Source organism: Dicentrarchus labrax, unplaced genomic scaffold (genome assembly GCF_905237075.1).
Source record: "Dicentrarchus labrax unplaced genomic scaffold, dlabrax2021, whole genome shotgun sequence".
Classification (NCBI taxonomy): domain Eukaryota; kingdom Metazoa; phylum Chordata; class Actinopteri; family Moronidae; genus Dicentrarchus; species Dicentrarchus labrax.
In genome coordinates, this window is record NW_026136715.1 from 4,888,252 (window position 1) to 4,901,337 (window position 13,086).

Below are 13,086 nucleotides of genomic sequence, written 5' to 3' on the forward strand. Positions count from 1 at the left end.
TTGACAACTGTACAGTGACATATGGAATACCCCTTATCGAACACCAAGAGATAAGGTTCAGTAGAAGAAAAGGTTCCCCCTAATCATGCAGTCCTGAGCTGCTCTGGCTCATGTCCACTGTCTGACTGCGGACCTGACAATGAAGCAGTGAGAGATTGCAGGGGTTAATGTGTGTGTGTGTGTGTGTGTGTGTGTGTGTGTCTGTGTGTGTCTGAAACTCTGTGCCCTTTGACCTCGTCCACTCACTGCAGGAGAGGAGGGAGTGAGTTGTGAAATGTGTCTGACCTTTTCACAGAGAGACATGTGTCGTCAGTGAGAATGACATCTGGCCAACGTCACGAGACGCCTGCATGTTGGTGGAACATCTGCACGCCAGATGAAGGACGCCATAACATAATAATCCACCCAACATGTGATATTTAGTGGTGTGGCCATGTCAGTTGGTCTGTTGGTTGAGTTTTTCCCATCAGCCTCAGCTGTACTTTGTGTTTGGTGCTAATTAGCAAATTAAAAAAGGTAAATACGATAAGCCTTATACCTGCTAACATCAACATATTTGCATTAATATTAGCAGGTACAAGGCTTATATGAACATCACACACATACGCATGTCTTTTCTTATAAATGTCATGCAATATATGCAAAAAGCCAGGGTGTGCACACTTAAAAAAAAATAAAACCTACCACACAATTTATGGTGCAATTGCAGTTTTGGTGGTTTATTGATCGACTTTTGAACTTTTACTCAGCCGTGATGAAATGTTACTAAATCCGAGACCAAACTTTCACCCCATAGTCAGTTTTGGAGCGCGGAGTTTCCACAAACGTTGCTGGTATCACTTTAATTACACGGTCAATAATGTTGCTCTTTGAGCAACTCAGTTTGGATTATGGGCTTTTATGTTTACCACTGCTGGGAAAAGGTTGAGACTGTTTGGAGACCTTTGCCCCATATTTCTGGCTTCTTCTGCTTGAATGGACAGTCTGTCTCAATACTGCACTTCACCAAGTCAACCGTGTTGTGGTTGTTGGGGGGGTGAGGAGGGTTTATGGTGTGTGTAGATGTGAAAACTCTTTCAACAGAAGGTAAGTATACACTGGGTTTCTATGTAGTGCTTAAAGAAAAAGAAGAGGAAAAGAAATGACACACATGAGGATTTTTGGTGATTGCTGACATTTATCTGTACATTTTCCAGTTCAGCAATGGCTGGTTTACAAACCCAGGGCTTACAGTAAAATGCTATATGGTTAAGGCAGCATACATTTCAAAACATTGGTGAGGATTCCCAGCTTCTGATCCAGATTATATGTTAAACTTCCAGTTTGGACTTGTTGCAAGGGCATGTTTTATATCTGCTGGTTTACTGTAATTTATTCTGGTTGAAACCTGTCGCTCTAAAAACACCGCTCCTGGTAATCCTGGCTGTTCTGGTGTGTCATCTAATCTACTGTGGAAGTACAGCCTGGTAATTGGTTTAGAGGTTAGTTTTAATTGGGGATACCAGGTCAGGTCACAGGATCAGGTACAAGGAGTTATTTTTATTTTGTCTTCATTTCTCTGTTAAATTAGCAAAAATCACTGATAAATGTAGCTGCAGAAGAAACAAAAAATAAGAAATAAAAAAATAAATTATAATGAGTAGATGGATTAATAATCATTTTAAGTTGCATTATGACTCAACATAACATTTGTTTCAGTTTCACATTTCATTGGTCTAAGATGACATTAATCATAACCAGTGGGTGCCATGTTTTTCACTTTAACTTCAGTTCATACTGTATGTTCTTTTTTTCCCATTTCACATACTTCTTTGAATCATCTTGTCCATTCTCCTCACTGAGCCAAATGTGCATTTATACTGTACATTTTCTGTCAATTAAGAAAACGAATACTGAACAAATATGAACATACAATATTCAGGGGTTACTCTTGATTCTGATTTGGACTGGAAAGGGAAGACAAATCCCTAAAAAGTTATTTATAAACAGAAAAACTTTGGTCCAAAAGTTCATCAGCCTGACACGTGACCAAAAAACATGTAAATAGTTTTAGCTTCAGTCTTATTTTGATCATTCTTTTTTGTTATCTGCTGATAACTTTCTATTTATCTTTCCAAGCATTTGCACGAGTAACGATACGTGTATGGACATTTGTTTACATTTCATTCCACGTTTCATTCTCAGTGTCTCTGAGCTCAACTTTCCATTTATTTTTAAATGTACTGACCTCTTGTGCCAGAGAGCAGAGAGTCTTATTATTAATTACCCCATTCTATGTATTAATTGTATCTTTTTCAGTGGTTGGTGTAAATCAAGAGAGAGACTCAAGACAAATAAAATGTCAGTGAAACTAATGCAGATTCTGTACAGACTTTATTTATGAGCACACAGGGATCCCATCATAATACATAGACTAGAATAAATATCTGTTGAACGCATCAACACAAAGCCACAAGCAGACTGAGACATCTATTACAGTGAATATAAATTACATTTATATTCTAGCAGGTTGATGGCATGTGAGAGCTATCAGTTGGCAAATTATAGATATACCTGTGGCATTTACACTGTTAACAAGTTGTCAGTCACATATATACATTTTTTCTTGTTTGTATAGCTTTTTTTTTTTTTAGCTTTTTTTATTTTTTTTTTTACAAAGGAAGCAAAAACATAAAAAAAAATTAAACAGTTTACAACAACTGACATAATTTGATAAAAATAAGAGACAATTTTACCAGAATAGATTATACAAGTATGGCTTATTTGAAGCAGTAAGCATGCAGGTTTTCCATATATAATGTGCTTACAAATGCAGGTTGGCTAAAGCATTCTATTTTACACATGAAGGTACAATAATGTTTAGTCTTATTGCATTGTGTGTATTCTTAAGCAACATGAAACCTGGACAATAAGTGCTCTGATGAATTAAACTCTCCCTGATCAAAAACCAGGAGCTGTGATATAAAGCCTTCATGACCTCAGAGGTCAGGGACTGCTTCACCACGAAGGAGCAGGGCATTCAGGTGCCCAGCAGAAGGTGAGCCCATCACAATCCCTTGAACACTGTACGAACTGTCCCGGTTAGTCTACCCTGTGCATCTGCGTTAAAGTGAGTCTTGTGCATCTGAGTGTTTGTGTTTGTGTGGTTGTCGGGAAGCTTTGTAGGCACTCTTTCCAATATAAAATGTCCCACTGACTGCGTGGACCTCGCAGACCGCTTGGGTCTGTCACAGGATTAACCACTTCTCATCTTAGCACAGGGGGACCTGCTGACACAAAACAGCTGCATGCTGAGTCAGCACAGCTACACTGACCTGCAGAGGGCAGAAACACACTCAGGGTGAGACACACACACATTTGACTGTAATGAGCTGAAAATTACACAAAACATTCACAGCAAGATCTCGATGGTTTGTTTATGCTCTTTGTATTATTTGCCTTATGGAGCAAACATATATTGACATACAGTAAATCTTCAAACAGCATGTATTTAAAGGGTCTGCATCTGCTTGTAACTACAATATACTGTCTTATAAACCATTTATTAAATGCTTAATAATGCTTATAATGCTAAAAAAGTGTGTGTTGTGATTTATTTTAATATACCAAATCTTCAAATGTGGATTTTCTTTTCTTTTTTGTACACTTGTGTGTTAAATTTGTAATTCAAATACAATTATTACTTGTGTTTTTACAGTGTGTTTGATTATGATGTCTTGAACCTACCAAGTAAAATACGTTTATCCACGTAAACTTCATGCAGCCTTCACATGACTGAGCAGACTCCGGTCTGCACAGGTTTGCTATTGTGGTTTTTACCGTATCTGAGAGAAAGAAACAGAAAAGCGTCATCATGCGTCCGTCCTGCTGTCATATCAGAAATTCAAAATGCACAACATCAGATGAAGTTTGTACAAACCCGTTCAGGTTGGCAGGCTCTGAGTGGTAGACATGCTTGCCCTGCTCAGCTATAGTGGGTGCATGGTGTGCGCTGCACTGGCTCTGAGTGACCTTCAGTGAGTGGTAGTGGCTCTTCAGGTCAGCCTGGCTTGTGGGCAGGGACATGTGATTCGTCCCGTTTAATTTCCCATTCGTCTCCGCCAGCGTGGGGGTCAGTTTGTCTGGATCAAGACGTTTGCGGTTTTTCGTTGGGGAGGACATGTCGACCACTTTGATGTCTGGGATGCTGGCCTCCCTCAGAACCAGCTCTGAGTGAGCCAGCTGCAGCTTCTTCATGTGGTTGATGGCTACGGCAGCGTTAATGGCTTGCTGTAAAGTGAACACAAAGGGGGATAAGTTAAAGAGATCTGAGAGCCATATAGCTCCACTTCAACTGCATTTGTGATGATGTATGGAAGACAGAGACTGAAACACCAAATCTGAGTGTTCAGTAGATTGTCCAGACAATAGATTCAAGTTTTAGAGTCATATTTACTGCTGGACAATCAAGTGCACTTTGTTTCTCCTGACAGTAAAAGCCCTACATCCGCCGTCAGTGGAGAACAATATCTTATTAAAACTGTCCTTAATCAGGAAGGATTTAAGTAGAGACCCGATTAATCTAATACAGACTGCAGGTCCTTAATGAGTTTACCACATCAAAGCCAACAAATCTGGACTGACCTTCCATTTGGTCTTGGCAAAGTTCTTTTGGATCTGAACACTGACAGAATAGTAGATGTCCTGACTCCGGGCCGTCTTTCCGATAATCCTGGAAAACAGAGGATGGAACACAACACTTTATATTTATTTCAAGGTAAAGGCTAATCCTGAACCCATCTGTGTGACCTAACACTGCGTGGATTCACTCCATCTCCTGTGCTTCACACCCATTTCTTTCATGAATGTGAGTATAAGTTTGTAGTAGTAAATGAATCTGGAACAGTCTAACTCTGCTCAAGAAATGCAACTACACTGCAGGGAATTATTTACTTCTAGTCTAAAATGAGTTTAAATGAACATTTTAAGAGTTTAACTAGTGCATCATACCCAATATGTGTGATCCAAGGCTGATAATTGACACTCACCAGGGATGTCTGAGCGCTAGGTCGGTGGTGTAGCGCATGCTGGGATTCTTCTGCATCATGTTACGGATGAAATCCTTAGCTGCAGATGAAAAGATGACGCACTTATTAGGGCTGAGCTCTGTATGGGGGGAATATACAGTATGTCTACTACTGCTCAGTATATTTACCAGATTCAGAAATGTCATCCCAGAAGGGGGAGTCAAACTCATACTGCGCCTTCATGATCTTGGAGAACAGTCTTGACTCACTTTCTTCATAAAAAGGGGGATATCCACAGAGTCTGCAACATAAAGATTTATCATCATTGGAAGGAAAGGGAAACTAAAGAATGTGCCACAGTAAAGTGCCTGTTTATGTACTAATGTGTGCAGGTAACAGTGTGTATGAAGGATTGGTCACTAGGTGGTGCTATGGCTCAATGGCTGCATCATTATTCTGTATTTAGGTAACTGTGTCACACTAAACATACATGTCCGTGGCTTTTAATCTGAAAATCCTGCCACTTAATAAAGCAAAACTGAGCTACCGTGACTTTATACTTACAAGATGTATGTGATGACTCCAATAGACCAGCAGTCCACTGCCTTGCTGTACGGCTTCTGTGCCAAAACCTCAGGAGCTGAAAGTGAGGAAAAAATGTCAAAGCTCCGCCAGTGTTGTTTCTTACTGTTACACACCTGTGTGTCTTATATTCTCCGATCCCGTCCGAGCCCCTTACTCGATGTCAGTGTCCATAAATCATTCATTAGACAGATGCGTTTCCTTACCTACATATCCTGGGGTGCCACAAGCTGTCGACATGATGTCATCTTCTACCATCTTGGAGAGGCCGAAATCACTGATCATGATCTTGGACTGTTCCTCCTGGCTGTAGTACAGGATGTTCTCTGGCTGCACAGAGACAAAGACAGGAGAGCTGTTCAAACACTTGAAGAATATGAATATGAATATTTCACGTTCTGTAAAAGCACCGCTGCTGGAAATGGAGCTGCAGCACTGAATGTATGTATGTCATTACAGGCAAAACTGATCTAAGTACAAATTTAATCTTATTAATGACATTATTTACAGGAATAGTTCAACTTTTTCCCAAAATATTGTGTTTCTCATATATTTTTTAAAAAATTTAAATATAAAACATACCTTGAGGTCACGATGCACTATGCCGTTTTGGTGCAGATAGCTAACGGCCTGCAACACCTGCTGGATCACACTGCTGGCATCCTTCTCTGAGTACACCCCCCGGTCCAGTATACGGTCAAAGAGCTCACCGCCTGAAACACTGGGGAGGAGATAAGAACTACCATCAAAATTTGACCTTAAAACCCAATTTAATTAGCTATCATGCTAATTTGAATAATAATATAAAGGTGGAGAAACTCACAGCTGCATGATAAGATAGTAATGGGTATGACTTTCATAGAAATCCTCCAACCCTACGACGTTCTCGTGTTTGATTCTGTTAAAATAACAAGCTTTCATTATGACATTGCTGTCGTAATCCCACAACAGAAATCACACATTCTCAACATATACAGCAGCCAAAAGAGAGAGCTGATCAATGTGATTCCTTCCCACACTGACTACTGAGAGAATATGAAATGAAAGATGAAGGCTCATTAAAATTCACCTTCTCAACACAGCAATCTCATTCTCCAGATTGAGGTCTCTTTTCTGTTTCTTCTTCACACACTTCATGGCAAACATCTTTCCCGTCTTCTTCTCCTTCACCATGTACACCTCTGAGAACGCCCCCCTGTTAATTAAGACACAAACACATGACACACAAAATGAGTTATTAATGATGGAGTCACTGATTGCTTTGAAACATAACAGAAAGAGATACAGAGTAACCTCCAGTCAGAGGAAATAAGTCTTCCTTCTTATTAATTGTTAATAAAATATGGGGCCCTTAACAGCACAGAGCGTTAGCCTCTTGCTGAGTCTACTTTCCATTTTTCTCAGCCAGTCAGAGAGAGTTTTCGTTTGCTTCCATTTCTCTATTTTGTTATCGTGCCAGATTCGAATAACTGCTGTTTTTTTTTTTTTGTTAAAAGAGATCATTTATTTGCAAGGCTTCAGATACATGAAATTCTTTATAATTTAGAGACTGGTGTGAGTCCCATTTGTCTGTCTGGGTAAATGTTGCACAATCCATTTGACATTCTAGGTAATACACTTATTCCCCCTTCTTGGCAACAGTTAGACGAAAAAGGTCGATACCACTCTCATATCTATCCGTGCAACAGGAGATGGAAACATGGAGAAACAGCCAGCCTGGATCCATACAAAACAATGCAGGATTATTTCTGACCCCTGTGAACCCACAAATTATGATTTGAACACTTTTTTGTACAGATTAAATGCAGAGATATAACACATTAACAATGAGCTTTAGAGGATCTGGAGGGTGGATTTTGTTATCTTCAGACAAAAAACCGAGCTAGCAACATTTAACCCACTTATAAAGGTACATTTCAGGATGTTTACTGTTTTGTACCTATGTGTAATTAGAGGGGATTTTATAGTCGGATCAGAAATAGCAATATCAAGGGGTTCAATTAAGTTCTACTAAAGATCCCTGTGGCTTAACTATTCACATGCTAGAGGCTTATTATTGGACTGTGCGGTGCTCTGTGTCCACGCTATCTTCAGCGCTGTCTGGGAATAGTTGTTCTACCTGGGGGATTAGGCCCTTTATCCCTGACGCAATAAAACCGGTGCAGAGGTCAGAAACTGAGCATGTGTGGCAGGGATCCTTAACAACAACAAGATCCTACATACAGTACAGGCCAGGTCACAGACAGGTGTCAAGGGCTGTGGGCAGACATGGGATACCACAACCCCGTCTTCTGTCCATAAGGTGCTGACCCTGAAGGAATGTACTTTAATGAAGATTAACACGCCAGCCTGCTGGAGGACCTGAGTACCTTTAATAGTATTTATTTAACAATGTGAATCATAGCTGTCTTTAGTTTCATTTCCTATGTTGCATGTGTATTCTGTCCCATTTGGGTAATGTCTGTCCAACACACACTCATACACACTGCCTAATTGCGGCTCAGGGAAGCAGACAGGAACAAGCTGGCCCCATAGCACCATCACAGCACTTCACATCCTATTGCTCAGCTGATTTCTCCTTGGTTACCAGAGCTCATTTTCTTTCTCGGAACTCCTTGAAGCTTATTGTGAATCTCAAGAGAAATCATCAATCAAGCTCTAAACATGAGTGCCAGACCGCATCCTTTATCACGAAAAGACAGAGGGCAATCCGAAATCACAGAACTTCAGTGTGTCGCTTGAAATTCAAAAATGCACACTAGAATCAATGTTCTGTGTGCTTTTTGGGTCATTCTGGGAGTTACATTTACCCCTGAAGAGACTGCGTTCTGATTGCCGGGAAACCGCTTCGATGTTTACACTATGTGTGATGAGGCCTGATGGGGAAAGGCTGTGTTTGGTGTTATACACAGTCTCCTGTCCCTCCTGGATTCTCCTTCCTCTCCTTTTTATTGTAATGGAAACATGAAGAAAGAAAAAAAACACTAAACCATATACCCGAGGAATGGCCAAAACAGCTGAGAGCATTCACTCTGTTGACACCCTCAGCAGAAATGAAAGGCAGTCCAGCAAATTCCCTCAGCGGCTCAGAGTCTCTCTTTTGGTTCCTTGTCTTTAATTCTTTTTCAAACTGTACATCATCATTATGTCTTGAAATAGTTTTTTAATACTTTAGATGAGGCGTCACGGAAATAAAGTTATCACAAGGATTTTCAAAGGGTTTGGGGAAATAAAAGTAATTGCTTCAAACTAATTGGACCACATATTAGATCATCTCCTGTACTCAGCAGGGCCTCGCCTCCTTCACAGTCCAATCACCGCTGTTGTGTTCAGCTAAAACCTCTCAGCAGCCTCCTCAGCCCCCAGCACAGATCAGTTCTGTTTTCTAGCAACACACTGACGTCATTCCGGCAGCACTCGCGCCTTTATTTATTGTTGGCCTCTGATCTGCCTCTCTCCAGCCCCTCGCTAAACGCTCGAGTGTGCTAGAAGACCTGCTGATTATTAATGCTGACCTCACAGAAATTAGGCCAGCACAAGAGGCTGTTAACTGGGTGTGTGTGTGTACAGTATACAGTAACATTATCTTCATTCAAAATGACTGCAGGTGAACTTTGAGATGAACCTGCTGACCTTGACGTTGCTTTTAGGGCTGCACCTAACTCATATTTTCATCACTGAAAGTTTGTTTATTTTCTTGATTTATCGTCTATAAAACGTCAGAAAATAGTGAAAAATGGGCATCACGACTTCCTAAAGCCAAAAGTGATGTTATTAAATGTCTTATTTGGTGCGACCAACGGTAGAAAAAACTCAAAGACATTCAGTTTATTATCACATTAGACAAAGAGAAGCAGCAAATCTTCATTACCGAGGCTGGAACCAGAGAATATTTGGCATTTGTGCTTAAAAATCAACTCTTTATATATTTTTTTCTCTTTTTTGTGAGTACAGTAACACAATTCAATGAGACTTTAGAGAGAATAATTTAAAGTTCCAGACATATTCTTAGTTTTTTTTGTGAATGAATGGCTAAGCTGACCCCACAGCTAGACACCATCAGGACAGTCCTAACCCTCCAACAGCCCTGAGCATCTTGTTGTCTAAGACCTCCGTAAAGTAGGCCTCCTCGTGTCAATCCAATCAAACCAGTAATCTCTCCTCCAACTCAAACAGCATGTTGAGGGTCTGTAATCACTCCACGTCCATGGCAAGTCAAGACTTAAGTTTTACTGTAGTTGCTCTAAAACAAAACACTCAGAAATGCAAAATATTCCCAGGGGGGACTAAGAGATTCTACAAATTAACACTTGTTTGCTCAGTAAATATTAAGATTTCTTGAATTAATGAATTACATGTTCCGGGAGAAGGACCCTGTTCGCTGTTGCTCTTCCTGAAGTCTCTTACATTTTTCCCATTAAAGGTTTTTTGGGGGGAGTTTTATCTCGCTGTACAGACTGTAAAGCCCCTTGAGATACATTTCTGATATTGGGCTGTATGAATAAAATGGTCTTGACTTCACTCTGTGCTTTGCATGTTAATAAATTGTGCTATCTTATTGAGAAGAATATACTTACGATCCCAACTCCTCCATGATGTCGAAAACCTCCTGGATGTTTTCAGTGTTCTTCTTCCACACATAGTCGGCCTCTTGACGACCCATGTCTGCAGTTGCTTCAACAGGGATTTCTTTCAGAAGTAAGGAGAAAGAAAAAAACTTAAGAATAGATGTCAACACCAAAGTTCCACAGTGCGCTGCCTTAATGTCCAGACTCCCTCATCATCATAATCATAACGATTTAATCCTTTGGGATTATTGAGCAGTCATGAAAAAGCAGGTATGAAGGTTGACATGTCTCCACCGCTGCTCAGACTGTCTGCGTGAGGGGATGAGCAGATGAGACAGACATGAGTCTTTGTCTGGCAGACAAAGGTTAGGGCACTAATCCGTGCTGTAACTAGCACACAGGAAGCACTGCCAGGGCCGACCCATCCTGTATCAGGGCCAGGTGATACTGTATGATACCGCAGTGAATGCATAAAGCTGATCAATAATCTGCCAAACCAGAAGAAAGTTAAGAGGAATATGTTGCCTTGACTTTTTTTCTGCATTTGACAGAAAATGTAAACTTCAAAAATTAAGTAATTAAACAATTATAGAAGTTGTTGGCAAATTATTTTTAAAAAAGCACAACTCTGATCATATTAAGTTAAAAATAAATAATCTATAAGGATAAATAATCTATAAGGATTAGAGAATTGGGAAGAATGGTTTATCCAATAAAACTGAAGGTACTAAGAAGGATTACACTTTCAATGAGCAGGTCACCCAGTTTGGTTTCCTGCCCTCTTTTCTCTTATATAAGGGATAAGCAACTCTTGATCTGGAGACCTGACCTCTTCAGGGGGTAAAAATACCAAAGAACAGCCTCGAACAAGTGATTTAAAATGCAGAATAAATGTCTTAACTACCGCAAACAATGCACCTGTTGAACATCTGAATACCCCCACATTAATTCAAATAACATCTATTCACACACTGAGGAGCTCTGAGGGTCTTGCACATTGTATTCCCTGTTGTTCACTCTGGATTCCCTTGCAGTAATTCTTTCTTTCATCCCTGCATTGTGTTGTTATTTAGCAGCACACTGAACATGCATGCGACCCAACAGAAGATCAGACTCTCCTGCACAGAAACCCCACTGGGGGCTGGAGAATGCGTCCACAAACCACAAACAGCAATGCAAAAGTAATGTGCACAGTCAGAACCTGCAGCAGTGATCAGCATTTCAATGCTGCTCTTCTCTCTTATCTGCAGTCCAGACACGCGTGGCGTTTTCCGTGACGCAAATCAATGCAAAGATAATTAAAAAAAAACCTGACAAACGTGGCACAAAGCGGAGAGACGGGTCGGTCTGATAATAACTGGCGGCGGTTGCGCTCGGGGTCGTGCAGCCCCCCCCCACCTTCTTTATGCCACCAAGTTGGCTGCGGCATCCGCGTCAGAAAGATCTCTCTGCGGCAAAAAGGGGCGAATGATCAGATATTCCGATCAAGCTTGAACCACACAGAGCTGACGGATGAGCAACGACGCTGCCAGTTCCAAACAACTCGTGAAATGAGTCATCGTGCTGAATAAAGGCAGCGGCGCTCAAAACTGGCCACATTACGCACAGAATACTGATCAGTCTACACCGGCCCTCTACCTGAGTCCTGGCTGGAAAAACAAAAACAAAAACAAAAACAAAAAACCTAAAAAAACAGTCCCCAAACTGCAGGTCTACAAATGAAACAACAGTGCTTTGAGATACCCAGATCCCAGTAATTCACTTCACAAAGAGGAGGTTCATTCACCAACAGAGTGGCTGAGACTTACCTTGAGACTCAGTGCTGGAGGAGCTCTGCTCTGACTCTCCTGCCAACTGCTCGCCGAGGTCTGGACAGATTACTGTGTCTGGGACTTTACAAGTACCTGTTGTCAAGTCAGAGATAACATCCATGGAGAGAGTCGAGGGGAGGGGCTGACAGTCTCACAGGTGCTCATTAGAGGCTTAAGGCGCAGACTCCAGGTCAGCCTTCTGCTGCTTTATCTGCAGCATCATTCATTTTTCCGCACAGCTACAGGTTTATACGGGGGGGGAGAAGCGCAGAAATGAGCTGCTTTTTCCCCAAACTGCACGATTCATTGAAAACAGTTCGCAACATGTGCACGCGCATGCGCAAGTACGCGCACACGCACGCCTCAGCACTGATAGAAGTGGACTACCATTTTGAAAAGCAGGTCAGTGGTGATTTCCAGATAACATCAGTGAATATTGATTTGACAGCAGGGTAGCAGTTTCTAATAAGGGGCCCTTTATCGAGGCTTTATAGATTATAACTAATAGGTAGATTAATAGTTAAAGTGCCTATGAAATCCTCCTTGGAAATGTTCATGTTTTATTGCCTCACAACACTGAATCAAAGAAGATTTAATGCGGCTTTCCAGGTAAAAAAAAAAAAATCTAAATGACTTATTAAAGATCCCTTTGAGACATGTATTAAGACATGTCTGCAAACAGTGGAAGATAATGTTTTGTTTTTTATATATATAATATCCACATTAACATCCTTTAAAATTCATCTACTCCTTCGACTTCATTAAAAATTCCAGAATCTATGAATATTCAAATGTTGTCCTTAATTTCAAAAGTTTTCCTACTTCAATGTGAAGTCCATCCTCAGTGTGTGTGCACTGGTGGCTTCCACTTTCTACAGCACACTTATGTATATTTGCATACTGCACAAGGATGGACTGACAAACTATTTGTCACCAATCATGCTCATAGGGCCACATTTTCAGCAGAACTCTGCGCATACATCTGTCTGCTCCATCATCCATCATTTGGTGGATGCACCTCTGGCAGAAAAATGCAGTCTGAGTTTCACTTCTATGTGATTTTAAGTCGTCAAGGTGGTGAATATTTACGCAAACAAGCAAATTTAAAAATTTGTGCTA

General features: G+C 40.7%; 1 protein-coding gene across 1 annotated transcript; it reads right to left on the reverse strand.

Annotated features, from left to right (window-relative positions):
- Positions 1–2,356: 2,356 nt before the first annotated feature.
- camk1gb (calcium/calmodulin-dependent protein kinase IGb) lies at positions 2,357–12,145 on the reverse strand. The gene is made up of 13 exons (XM_051426345.1): positions 11,965–12,145; positions 10,166–10,277; positions 6,658–6,783; positions 6,412–6,486; positions 6,171–6,309; positions 5,795–5,918; positions 5,571–5,646; positions 5,195–5,307; positions 5,028–5,106; positions 4,624–4,711; positions 3,920–4,269; positions 3,727–3,824; positions 2,357–3,314 (listed from the first exon to the last, which is right to left on the reverse strand). The coding sequence occupies exons 1-12, from the start codon at positions 12,086–12,088 to the stop codon at positions 3,767–3,769; spliced, it is 1,464 nt and encodes a 487-aa protein (XP_051282305.1). The 5' UTR covers positions 12,089–12,145; the 3' UTR covers positions 2,357–3,314; positions 3,727–3,766.
- Between the last annotated feature and the right edge of the window lie 941 nt (positions 12,146–13,086).

What these genes read in the sequence shown, in the direction of transcription:
- camk1gb (XM_051426345.1), bottom strand. Translation starts at nt 12,088, where the DNA reads ATGGATGTTATCTCTGACTTGACAACAGGTACTTGTAAAGTCCCAGAC. An exon ending in GAGATTGCTGTGTTGAGAAG is followed by an intron (nt 6,487 to 6,657) that starts GTGAATTTTAAT and finishes TTATTTTAACAG; the next exon opens with AATCAAACACGAGAACGTCG. An exon ending in TAGTGCATCGTGACCTCAAG is followed by an intron (nt 5,919 to 6,170) that starts GTATGTTTTATA and finishes GTCTCTGTGCAG; the next exon opens with CCAGAGAACATCCTGTACTA.